This window comes from Pogona vitticeps, chromosome 1, assembly GCF_051106095.1.
Source record: "Pogona vitticeps strain Pit_001003342236 chromosome 1, PviZW2.1, whole genome shotgun sequence".
Lineage (NCBI taxonomy): Eukaryota > Metazoa > Chordata > Lepidosauria > Squamata > Agamidae > Pogona > Pogona vitticeps.
In genome coordinates, this window is record NC_135783.1 from 73,431,787 (window position 1) to 73,445,539 (window position 13,753).

A 13,753-nucleotide genomic window follows, 5' to 3' on the forward strand; every position below is an offset into this window, starting at 1 on the left:
CAACAGTTGGAGAGTAAAATGTCCCCACTCCTACTCTAGGGAGCGGTGTCTTTATCTTTGTACAATAGTGCTATGTGTTGGCTGCATAACTCAGGCAGGCAAGCTTCTGGCTGTGGAGCCAAACGTTGGGAGTTCAATTCTCCACTGTTCCTCCCACAAGAATAGCCAGCTTGGGTAGCCTGCATTAAATGACACAGCCCCCCGAGTGTCTCCCGGAAGAAGAAAATAGAGAACCCCTTCTGAGTAATCTGTACCTTAAAAGCTCTGGACAGGGTCACCATAAGTCAGAACTGACTTGACTGCACACAGTTATTATTCTTAATTGTGTTGCACATCTTGGGATTACAGAATTACAGTGCTACAGTACTTGGAATGGAACAGATAGAAAAGCAAAACTGCAACCCTTAGAAACCACAGGATGATTGCAGCATATGGCCATTAAACAAGCAAAAACCATTTATAGATCAACACAGTACAAGTGAACAAATCCCCCCCACCTACTTTTGTTGTTTTTATTTTATCCTTCAAATGCAACTTAACCCTGAAATGACTTTGGAAATGTAGTTTAGAATTATCAAGGATATAATTATTATGATCACAAATCTGCAGTCACAACTTTAAAAAAAAAAAACACACTAGTACCCAAGTGCTGTTCTCAACATAACACATATTACTTGATTACATGCCAGGTCTTTATTGCCTGGCAGTGATGTTATTATTACCTTGAATGCTTCTTTTGAAGAAGGCTTTACAGCCCTCACAGGACCAAACCCCGTAATGGTAGCCTGAAGCGTAGTCGTTGCACACAGCGCAGTAGCGCGTCTCCTTGCTGGATTCCATGGCCAGGCTTCCTTTTTCGTTGGAGCTCGACATTCGCTCTCTGCCATTGTGACGTCTGTTCTCTGAGCCCGGCCTGTAAGGTGAACATTCAGTAAGTTTCTTGGCACAAATCATGTAATCAAAATTCATAATTACATGCCTGGTTCAGAATATGAATTTGCCTAGCTAGATAAGCTTGGCAGTAAATTAACAGGGAAGATAAAATCCATTATTATTCTGACATCAAACAGAAAAATTAAGTTGTCATTTTGCTGGCACTGTGCACTGAGAACAGTGAACAGATCAACTCTACTGGAACCCTACTGCTGTTGTTGAAGCATCCAGTGCTGTCCTCTGAAGATGCTGGTCACAGAGACTAGCGAAACGTTAGGAAGAACAACCTTCAGAACACGGCCAAAGAGCCCCAAAAACCCACAACCACCATCCAATCTATACCACTCTATATACAGCCACACATATCATTGCTGTTGTTATGTGCCATCAAGTTGCCTTCAACTTATGGCAACCGTATAAAAGAGAGATCTCGAAAATGTTCTGTCCTCAACAGTCCTGCAAACTGTTGCAGACTCAAAATCTGTGGCTTTCTTTAGGGAGTCATTCCACCTCATATTTAATATTTCTTTTTTCCTGCTGCCTTCAACCTCTCTCAGATTATATGTTCCAGAAAATCCTGTTTTTTCATGATGTGCCCAAAGCATGACACCCTCAGTTTCAACATTTTAACCTCCAGAGATAGTTCAGGCTTGATTTGATCTAGGGCACACCTGTTAATCTTTCTGGCAGTCCAGGGTATCTGCAAAGCTCTCCTCCAGCACCACATTTGAAATGAAGCAATTTTTTTGTCAGCTTTCTTTACTGTCCAGCTTTCACATCCATATATGGTGATAAGAAATGCAAAAGTGTGAATGATCTTGGTCTCCTTACATAATGATGTTTTCTAGTTCCTTTATTGCTGACCTTCTGAGTCTCAGTCTTCTGATTTCTTGACTGCAGTTTCCACTTGAATTGAAGATTGAATCAAGGTATACAAAACATCTAACAATTTCAATTTCTTCATTGTCAACATTAAAGTTGTGTAGTTCTTCTGTAGCCATGATTTTTGTTTTGTTAATGTTCAACCGCAGTCCTGCTTTGACCTTTTCCTCTTTCACGTTCACTAATAGTGGTTTCAAGTTTTTCCTGATTTCTGCCAATAAGATGGTGTGTTCTTCATATGTTAAATTAATAATATTTCTTCCACCCATTTTCACTCCTCCTGCATCTGAATCTAGTCTGGCTTTTCATATAAATCTACCTATATCATAGTTAGAGCATTTATTTCAGAAGAGGCTTCTTGTTCATCAGGTTGATGCACCTGCCATCAGTTCAGAAAAATTGCTTTTTTTTTTTTTACTATACTCCCAAAATACCCACATTGGGAATTCCGACAGGTATAATCTAAAATAGTAACTTAAAAATTGTAGGTAAGCAACATTATTTTCTTTTTCAGTGTGGAATCCTACATACAGGAATGACTCAGGACTCATAAAATGCCAATGTAATCAATAAACCATAGAGGACTAGCCCGGGTGGCCACACAGCTCTTCTCATCAGTTTTCCTAGAGCATGAGGAGGGCTGTGGGAGCTTCTCTGTCGTGCGTGTGCAGGACAATAACTGGATAACAAGTGATGTCCCCTTGCTCCTTCCTACTGCACAGCTATTCCTGACCCTTCTGAATGTAGCCTAGGTGGAGCCACTCACTCAAGGCTTCAACATGAACCATGGGATGGAAATCCTTAGAGTGAAACTTCTGGTCTCTGTAGACCCCTTCCAGACGGCAGCCCCACTGCTGGATTTTCAGGCACCATGGGAGGTAGGGGGAGAGGTATCTACACTGTTCAATAGAAGTGACGTTTGTGCTCTACATTCTTGCTGACAGAACAGAAAGGATTGCTGCTTACATATTTGCCACTAGTTTGCACCAAGAAATATTTCCCTGTGTATACTGACTTTCCATATTTCTGCTACCTGAAATGCAAACCATTTTAACAACTCTACAGAGAGCACTGGCATCTTCAGGAGTGTCAACTGTTCTAGAGGCTCAAGAAGAGTAACCGTCCTGTGTGGAAACGGGAATTCAGCACACTGGCTCTATTCCAAAACACTAACTATTCCAAAACACAAAGCAGTTCTTACAAGAATTCTTATGTAATGCTCAGAATTAAGGCAGAAGCAAAGCTCAGGGCATAAGAACAGTTCTGCTGATACAGACGGAATAGCTCTCTAGACCAGTGGTCCCCAACCTTGGGCCTCCAGGTGTTCTTGGACTACAACTCCCAGAAGCCTTCACCACCTCCTCTGCTGGCCAGGATTTCTGGGAGTTGAAGTCCAAGAACATCTGGAGGCCCAAGGTTGGGGACCACTGCTCTAGACCACAAACCTGTTTCTTCCAGGAGGCCCACAATTAGTGACATGTAAGCCTAGTGCCAGCTCAATGTCCAGGAAGGCTCTTGAGCAAAGCCCTCTTTCTGCAGCATTCTCACCGTCTCCTCCTGCTGCTGCTCTCTGCTTCTTCAGTTCCAGAGTGCCCCCTCCTAAGGATTCCAAACCTATGTACCTTCGATAGTGGCTCTGTCCAAGCCCTCCCTCCATATGGAAGGGTTTTATTCAAACTGGGTATGCTTGCAGAGACGGCTTTGGCAGTGGGAGGATGAACTTCCCTTTTTAAGTTGGAGCTACTTAAAGAAGGTTGCTGGATCCCAGGAGGAAACCAGATTTTCTGAATGGAAAGTGTCTACATTTTAAGTTCCTATATTCCAAGTACCATGCCCTTTTGAACTGCAAGCAGAAGACAAATTCCTAGCCCTCTACTGCTGCTGTCTCTCAGCAACTGGTATTCAGAAGCATAATAGCTCTGAATAGGGAAATGAAAATGCATCAGTTTAATTGTTATGCTTAATAGTTGCTCCTAGACGCATGATCTAATAATTTGCCTTTCCCCTTAAAATCATCTAAAACAAATTCCAGATAACATGCATCTTCTCCAAAGATAGAAGAATCCTTACTCCAGGGGAATATGAGTTTCATTTACAACTATGTTTCCCTTCTCTTGTTTTCTCAATCAATCAATCAATCAATCAATCAATCAATCAATCAATCAATCAATCAATCAATCAATCTGTTCTATTCCTAGGTTATGAAATGCTCTCTCTTTGGAGGTTAGGTTACACCCCTCCCTATTATTCTTCCCCCAACAGTTGAAGCCCCACCTCTGTAGGCAGGTTTTAACCAACTATGCCTGAATCTTGGGATGCTATTTTTGTTCATCTAAGTCTGCTTTTAAAGTTTTAAGTGTTTCCAGTTATGTAATGGCTTTATAATTACTACTGCAGTTTGTTTTTTAATTTATCGCAATTTTAGGGTTGCTTGTCTTAACATTGTGAGCCTATTTGGGTCCCCTTACCAGGAGAAAGATGGCCTACAAATGATGCAAAATTAATTAATTAATTAATCACTATTCTGTTTGCACCCTGATCTAAGCCAGTAATCAGCACTTAATATTGTGGCAATGAGTTCCACAAGTGAACAATGCATTGTAAGACAAAGGGTTATCTATTGCTGATCAATTTCCTTGGGTTCTAATATAGGTTCTTCCTTTCTACTTCAGACCTCCATACTGTCATCTTTGATTTTTTTCCTAAATTAAAAACAGAAACAGTTTATGCTTTCTCAAAGGGGAAGACAAAATGCTTGTTTCCACATCTGACTTGCAAACCATTTTTGCTTGGGATCCTTAAAGGGTATGAAAATCATATACTAATAAGTAAGGCTGATTGCTTCTAGAAACAAATTACAGGAAGAGATCCTATTTGTTACATCATTGCCCTCCTGCCCCTGTAAATATTATAAAAACAACACTGCCGATCACACTGGATGTATATTTGTCAATCAAAAATACAAGACACAGAAATATATTATTGCTATTAAAAACAAGATTAAGATCTGGAGTGGCAAGTTATGACAGCATTGTCGTAATTTGTCTGTGCAAGTTTGTACTACTGTATCAAATTATCACATTCAATCTATGACAATGGAGGATCTGTCCATTGTCAGAGAGCTGGAGTAGTCAATACTTTAATGTCAACTAAATGAATGAATCCTAGACAGCCCGCATTTTGATCAATTATTATCAGGATTTCCAATTGGAAAAAAATAGCATGCATCATGCTTATTTACTCATATTTATCAAAGAACTGACAACCAAGTAACTGGGTTTTTGAGATCTTGTCTAAGATGAATGCTGTGTGTTTTAAAATTATTATTTTCTTCCCCATTTTTTATCTTTCAGAAAACTGAACCTTCCTCTTCCTCTCCTGCAACATACAGTAAACTGCAACATACAATAAAATGGTTACCTTATACTTTCAGCCAGAATTCCTCAGTTAATTAATTAATTAACTTATTTATTCCATTTATACCCCGCCTATCTAGTCTCCGTGACCACTCTAGGCCCTTTCAAAACTCTCTTCAAGAAAAATTAGACAGAGATGGACGATATCTCCTCATCTCTGCTGTTCCTGCTCTTGCTCTTACTGTTGTTATGTCACTTCTGACCTATGCTATGAATGAGTGGCCTCCACATTTCCTATTATTAACAGACCTCCTTATTTCTTGCAAATTTGAGGCCATTACTTCCTTTATTGAGTCAATCCACCTCAAATTTGGTCTTCTTTTTCTGCTGCCTTCAACTCTTCCTAGCATTGTCTTTTCCAGCAAGTCAAGTCTTCTCATGATGTATACGAAGTACAGCAGTTTCAGGTTCATCATTTTTCTTTCTAGACAGAGTTTAGACTTGATTTGATTTAGGACATACTTATTTGTCTTTCTGGTGGTACATGGTACCTGCAAATCCTCCCTTCAATGACTAATCTCCAGGCCCAAATAATCTTGAATGGTTTCCTACACCACTCATATTCTAACCATACTTTCTGGCATTCCCTTACAAATTGACCTACTGTTCCTCTAAATATTCAGCAAGTTTTGAGGGAAAAAGATGAATGGGGAAGGTGAAAATAGCAAGTACCAGTGATATATGGAAAAATTGAAAGGGCCAGAAGGCCTTCCTTAAGTGGTAGTTTAAAGACACATAACAATACAGGAAGAAAATGAGGAAAGCAAAGCAGACAAGAAATAATTAGTATGCAATTGCATTGGAAATTGTCTCTCTGTTTACACTGCTGTTCTCACTGTTAATTTTGATATATTTTCTTGTGGCCAATCAACAAATGATTATATTTTTATATATAACAGTAGGTATGATAATATTTCAAAGTATTGCTTCTTCTTTCATGACAACAAAATAATAAAAGCAAAACAAAATAACTATTAACTATTTAAAACAGATAATGTTTTTAAAAAATCAGTAATTAGGGTTCATTTAGCTTCCTTTATTTTTCATCTAAAATTTGCATAAAGATTGTAATCCATTTAAACAGAAAGCAATGAGCTGATAAGTGCAGTAGGGTTAATTAGCAAGAGCTTAATCCCTGTTTTACTAAACAGCATACATTAGAATTTGTAGTGAGAAATGAAAAGTATTATTATTCAACTGATCTGGTAAGTTATACACCAGAGATACAATTAAATTTCTGAGAATTATAATTTAAGAAAAAATAATCTATAAATAACCAAATGCTACTCTAGCAAAATCCGGACGAATCTTAATTTTTAAAAAATTAGGATTCTGTGCCTCAGTTTGTAACAAATGTAAAGCCTTGTGTAGTAAGAACTTAATCTTATTAAAGGTAACTGTTACAAATGGAACAACAACAAAAATTGGTTGCAGTTTTCTTAAAGGCTCTCTAGAAGCACCAATAATATATCCAACTTCAACTCACTTTGCTAGAAGCAAATTATTCCTCTTGAGAAGAAAAAAGGACTTGACATGATCTTGCTTCCAAGCAGCACTGTGAAATAGATCTGTAACTCAAAGTAGTGCTGAGTTAAAGTGCTGGACCCAGTCCTTGAGGAGAAATCATCCCTACAAAGCAGATAAATCTTGAGCACAGAAAGACAATCCCTAACGCTTGGGGTGGGTGCATTTATTGTTACAGATGAAGTGACTAGGTTTTATTAAAATGGGTAGAGGGATGTACCTTTGCTCTTGTTTGAAGTAATCTGACCCTGAAAATATCCCAGTCGAGGAGGCCTCTGTCTTAGAAGTAATAGTGCACTCTGACTCACCTACAGTATACCCTGCTCAAGACATGGTTCAAGATCCCATCAGGAAAAGGTGAAGCGGTGGCAGCAACAAGGAAATTGCTCTGAAGAAGGGTTAGGGACCCCAGAAGAGGACAAAGATAAGCTTCTGCAAAAAACACAGGCTACTCAGTAGACAAGTCAGCTATTCTGCAATGCTGACTTGGAGAGAACGCTTGGTGTGTTTCAAAGTTCCATCTCAGTTTATGTGAGGCGACAGGGAGGTCCAACTTTGGCCTGAGCGTATGGATTGAGAGCAATGCCATCAGGAGGCCGGACTCCATTACAAGCCTGGATGCTTAGCAGGATCACTCAGGCTTGTAATGGAGTCACAGCTGAGACACCAGACATGCGTAGGCTGCAACTACATCATCAAATTCTGTGGGATTTGCTCCACTTTTGAAACAAAATAGTCCTCAAAGCAGAAGGTTTAAAATGATTTACATAGATGTTTGAATATATGTGTGTGAATACACATTTTCACGGTGCTTATGTGTACAGTTTTCAGTTTTCTCAAAGGTTTATATATATATTAGAAACTGAAGCTTCACTAAACGGTAAAACCTAAACAGTGTGCCGTGCTTAGGTCAAATATTAAGGGATGAGTTTCAATTGTCGAGACCTGAGGATGTGGACAGGGTGCTTGGATCTATCTGTTCTATCACCACTCCGCTCGATTCTTACCCATCTTGGCTAATTGGAAGATCTGTCAGGGGGGTTCGCACTTGGGTCCAGGAGGCCGTGAACGCCTCTTTGAGAGAGGGAGTGTTCCCTACCACCTTGAAAGAGGCAGTAATTCGTCCACTCCTTAAAAAGCCTAACCTGGACACAAGGCTGGTGGTTAACTACCGACCAGTGGCAAACCTCCCTTATTTGGGCAAAGTGTCGGAGCAGGTTGTAGCTGGGCAACTCCAGGCGCTGCTGAATTAAACGGATTTTCTGGATCCATTTCAATCAGGTTTCAGACTGGATTATGGTACGGAGACTGCCTTGGTCGCCCTGTACGATGACCTTTGCCGGGAAAGAGACAGGGGGAGTGTGACCCTGTTGATACTCCTGACCACCGTCAACCATGGTGTCCTTCTGGATAGGCTGGCTGGGTTGGGAGTTGGGGGCACCGTTTTACGGTTGTTCCGCTCCTTCCTGGCTGACCGTGTCCAAAAGGTGGTGCTGGGGGACAGTTGCTCTGCCCCACGGCGTTTATGTCATGCAGTTCCTCAGGGCTCGATACTGTCTACATGAAACCGCTGGGAGAGGTCATCATGAGGTTTGGGCTGAGAAGTCAGCAATATGCTGATGATACTCAGCTCTACCTCTCATTTTCCACCAATCCAGGTAAGGAGGTTTCTGTACTGAAATCATGTCTGGACCTGAAAATGGACTGCATGAGGGTTAATAAATTGAAACTCAATCCAGACAAGATGGAAGTGCTGTTAATGGGTGCTTCGCTGAACAGGTTGGAGGGCCATTTCCCTGCCCTGAATGGGGTTACACTGCCCCTAAGGGACAAAGTCAACAGCCTGGGGGTGCTCCTGGACCCCAGTCTAACTCTGGAACCCAGGTGGACTCGGTGGCCAGGAGCGCCCATTAGGAAGAAACCAAATTTGGTGGCGGACGAAATTGGCAATTATAGGCCCATCGCCAATGTTTCCTTCCTCAGCAAAGTGGTTGAGAGAGTGGTGGCAGATCAACTTCAGGCGCTCTTGGACGAAACCAATGCTCTGGACCCATTTCAGTCGGGCTTCAGGCCACGCTATGGTACAGAGGTGGCACTGGTCACACTGTTGGATAACCTGTTGACGGAGGCCGATGGGGGCAATATGTCCTTGTTGGTCCTCCTCGATATCTCAGCTGCTTTTGATACCGTTGACCATGGTATCCTCCTAGGGAAGCTCTCCGAGTTGGGAGTCGGTGGCCTGGCACTTGCCAGGCTCCGCTCTTTCCCGGAGGACCACCCCCAGAGAGTACAGCTTGGGGAGAATGTCTCGGCCCCATGGAATCTCAATTGCGAGGTTCCACAGGGGTCGATCATCTACCCAATGCTGTTTAACATCTATATGAGGCCGCTGGGCGGGGTCATCAGGGGGTGTGGGGCATCGTGTCATCAGTATGCTGATGACACACAGCTCTACATCTCCTTTACACCAACTTCAGTGGATGCCGTCCGGTTCCTCCAGCACTGCCTGGAGACTGTACTGGAATGGATGCAGTCAAATGGATTGAGGCTGAACCTGGACAAGATGGAGGTCTTGAAGGTGGGTGGCCCTTCTGTCAGTGGCATAGGTGATTCCCTTTCCTTTGGAGGGACAACCCTTGCCGCAAAGAGTGAGGTCCGCAGCTTGGGGATACATCTGAACCCGGCGCTTACCATGAAAACCCAGGTGGTGTCCGTGGTCCGTTCCGCCTATTTTAATCTATGGTGGATTGCCCAACTGCAGCCATATCTTGATCGGGGGGCCCTCACTACTCTAGTCCATGCGCTCATAATCTCGAGATTAGACCACTGTAACGCACTCTACGTGGGGCTGCCTTTCAGGCTCATGCAGAAACTTCAGATGGTCCAGAATGCAGCAGCCAGGCTTCTTAGTGGGGTGAGAAAATATTAGCACATCTCCTCCACGCTGGCTGCACTGCACTGCACTGGTTACCTATTCGTTTCCGCATCGACTTCAAAGTGTTAATGATTACATATAAAGCCCTAAATGGTTTGGGACCTCACTATTTGGCAGATCGCCTCCTCCCGCCCAGATCTACCCGAATCACCCGACATAGCCAGCAGGGACGGCTGAGGGGACTGACACCAAGGGAGGCCCAGAAGGAGAAAACTAGAAACCGGGCCTTCTCGGCGGTCGCCCCTCGGCTGTAGAACACACTCCCTGCTGAAATTTGGCTGGCACCCTCGCTGGGTGTTTTCAAAAGCCAATTAAAAACTTGGTTATTTAAACAGGCCTTCCCCCCAGTCAATTAAGTGATTTTCTCTCTTTTTTCCTTTTGAGTATTGCCATCTTGGAAATCTGTTGTTTAGAATTAATTGTATAATTGTATTTTATGCTATTTTAATGTGTTTTAATTTATGTAAGCCGCCCCGAGTAGACGTTGTCTAGAGGGGCAGGGTAAAAATCGAATAAATAAATAAATAAAAATACTTGTATTAAACACCACATAATATTATACAAGAACCCATTTACCACCTGAGGCATTATTTTCTTGTCTGGTTTTAAGACTTTTGCCACTTTTATCTAACAATGGCAATATCACTGGCATCTCTGGCAAAAATCAAAACAAATGCTCATCTGAGGCACAGGTTTTAATGCTAGGAAGTATTTGTGTTTTTCGTGTCCCAACAAGCTACTAAAATAAACTTTCTACATTAAATTGCTACAGAAATATACCAAAAAAAGGTCTGTGTATGAATCATAAAACTAAACCAAACGAAAGCCTAGAATTCATGGCTCAGGGCTCATTCACACAGAACCTTTGTTTTCCTATATGTACCTGACTATGTACTGGTAATACTGGAATTTTCCTGCTGCCCAGAAAATGTAAGTCTCAAATCAGTATCTGCAATGACAAGGAATGATAAACACCCTTGCTTCCCACATGTGATTTTGCTTGCTCATTAGTTTCACTTTGTATCTGGGAGGAGTTCAGGTGTCAAGAGCTTCTGCCATTGGAAGCCTTCAGTGTCAATGCTAATCTATCAAGAGGAAATCCTGCACAAAAGATCATTTTAAAGAAATTTAAGGGATTCCTCAACATTTCCATATAGTTGTTGTGAAAGATGGTGTCAAGATATTGTAATTTTATAGGCCTGAACATGTATTAAATGTAATATTAATGAGCTGCCATAATGAACAGCTGTGTGACTGCTGAGTCACTGTGACAGTGGAGAAGATGCAATGCCTGGAGAAGAGGTGACACCCACATGGAGAAGATGATATAAGTGAACAGTGTGAACATTAATGTATCTTCTCCTTCTTTCTCTTGCTACTATCCTCTATGCCAGTTTGCCTATTGTTTGCCTGCTATGCCGAAGTTCTGACAGTTTGCATATTTGTATAATACACGTGTCTTATTACAGAAGAAGAGCGTGTGCGTGTCTTCAATCAGATAACTCTGCGTATTATTGCAGCGCGAAGCTGACAGATGGCTGCTATCCAACAGAGATTAGGAGTGGAGTAAAACACTGAAAGGGGCTCACTAGAAAAGAGCTTTCAAATGTTTCCATTTGTTTTGTTTTTTTGTTTGAAAGGGCTTTCAAATGTTTGCATTTGAAATCCCTTTCAAACAAAAAACCAAAACAAAATCCATCACAGGGGATAATTTTTAATGATTTCTTCAAGCTTTCTGAAATAGTTTCAATCCATTCCTTTAAAAGATGCTGATTGAGAAAAAAAAAAGAGAGAGAAGAGAAGCAGTGTCAACCAGCACAAAGAAAAGAATAAATGCTCTATCTGGATGAGTCCTTTAGGTTAGCTGTATTCAGTTTTTCCTTCCGACTTTCTGACTTCTGCCTCCCCTGTTACAATGTCACAGCAAAAACAGAAAAACTGTATGATCCTTGTACACAATCCAGAGACAAGGGCAGGTGACACCTTTATTAGAACACTAGAATCTTACAAACAGAAGCTGACCTTTGATTCCTGTAGGACCTTCACCAGGCTAGGCGTTATAGAGCAGAGAGTGGTACAGAAGCAATCATTAAAGTACCAGAGATCATGGCCAGACGTGCCGGTATTTCTTTATTTAAAGCAATTTCCAAATGGGGTCCGCGGAGCCTGCTCAGAGGTGGCAGGTTTCAGATTTCACCTTTGGTAATGTAGATTACCAAAAAATGGTCTGAAGCTCAGCATCAAAAAAAAAACTAAGATCATGGCCACTGGTCCCGTCACCTCCTGGCAAATAGAAGATATGGAGGCAGTGACAAATTTTAGCTTCTTGGGCTCCATGATCACTGCAGATGGTGACAGCAGCCATGAAATTAAAAGACACCTGCTTCTAGGGAGGAAAGCGATTACAAACCTAGACAGCATCTTAAAAAGCAGAGACATCACCTTGCTGACAAAGGTCCGCATAGTCAAAGCTATGGTTTTTCCAGTAGCCATGTACGGAAGTGAGAGCTGGGCCATAAAGAAGGCTGACCACTGAAGAATTGATGCTTTTTAATTGTGGTGCTGGAGGCGGCTCTTGAGAGTGCCATGGACTGCAAGGAGAACAAACCTATCCATTCGGAAGGAAATCAACCCTAAGTCCTCACTGGAAGGACAGATCCTGAGAAGAGAAGACTCCCTGGAAAAGACCCTGATGTTTGTAAAGAGTGAAGGCAAGAGGAGAAGGGGACAACAGAGGATGAGATGGTTGGACAGTGTCATCAAAGATACCAACATGAATCTGACCCAACTCCAGGAGGCAGTGGAAGACAGGAGGGCCTGGCATGGGGTCACGAAGAGTCGGTCATGACTTAACGACTAAACAACAACAATGTAGATTAGATTGCTCTGAAACTTGTAAAACAAGCAGCTTCCAATCACTAAGCACCATCTCCACTGTCTTTATATCATCATCATCATCATCATCATTATATGCAGAACTGGAAGGGACCCTATGAATCAAGTCTGGCCCCTGTCAAGGAGGTACAGCAGGAATTGAACTCCTATCCTCTGACTCCATAGGCAGATGCCTAAGTTGTTGAGTTATCCAGCAGTTCTATAGAAGACCATGCTTCCTTTTTGGTGCAGAACAGAGACACATCAAAATGTGGCAAAGACCTTTTCAGAGAAATTGGGATAAAATTCAGTTTACACATCTTGTTCTTCTTTATAAGGCAATAGGAACTTAGAAGAATTTTCCACACATGCACATGCCTTTTTGAACTCTCCTTGGGGGTGTGGCTATGGGGCTATTATCACAACTGCCTCATCACTACCCACTGACTGAAGCCTAAAGCATTTAAACAGCTTAACTGACCAAACATGCGGCGGGGGGGGGACACTCTCCATCCCTAATGTTTGTCCAAGACAAAAGGCCACACAATCACTGAAGTCACAGTAACATAAACAACTTACTTCTCCCCTTTCAAAAGTGCTACAAAAACTGCCCAGGCTTTTTTCATGCCTAGACTGAAGTTCACGAATCACTGAAATCTTAAACCAAAGGGACAGGAGCAGTGGGAGCATTCGTAGATTTGGATTAATTGTTCATTATGGGTTGGCCTATCACCTGGAGTAAATTAATGGATTCTGCTATATGGGTTCTCTGCTGACACAAAAACATTTCTAAGAGGTAAGCTGGCCACAAGGAAACATTTCTTAAAGCAAGGAAGACATATTTACGATGTGGTAGTACAACAGGGGAGCAGCTGATTCTATACAGATGGGATCTGGCAAAAACATTATACACATAAAATGTAAATGCAAGACAGCAGGTTTCATCAAAACCTTTATGACATGTAATGTTTTTCCTCTAAAATAAAAAAAAGAAAAAACAACAACCACAATAATAAAGGAAAATTGGAAAAGATTCAGGTTCAAGATTATATGGACAGGTTACTTAGACAGAATAGCCTCTTTGTCTTCAGAGTAGTTCTCAAATTATGAGGAATCTTTGGAAATCTTTTCTGGTAAATTTCAATTTTTATAAAATTGACAGAATAATGTATATTTTCTATTCATGTTA

At 41.6% G+C, this 13,753-nt stretch overlaps 1 protein-coding gene across 10 annotated transcripts in view; it reads right to left on the minus strand.

The window, feature by feature from the left end:
* The window catches only part of ESR1 (estrogen receptor 1), a 291,481-nt gene that overhangs the window by 125,239 nt on the left and 152,489 nt on the right, over positions 1 to 13,753 (minus strand). For all 10 annotated transcript variants that reach the window (XM_078383254.1, XM_020805139.3, XM_072995244.2 and 7 more), the window contains one exon: positions 723 to 913. In XM_078383254.1, coding sequence (XP_078239380.1) covers positions 723 to 913 — 191 coding nt within the window. The remainder of the gene's footprint in view (positions 1 to 722; positions 914 to 13,753) is intronic.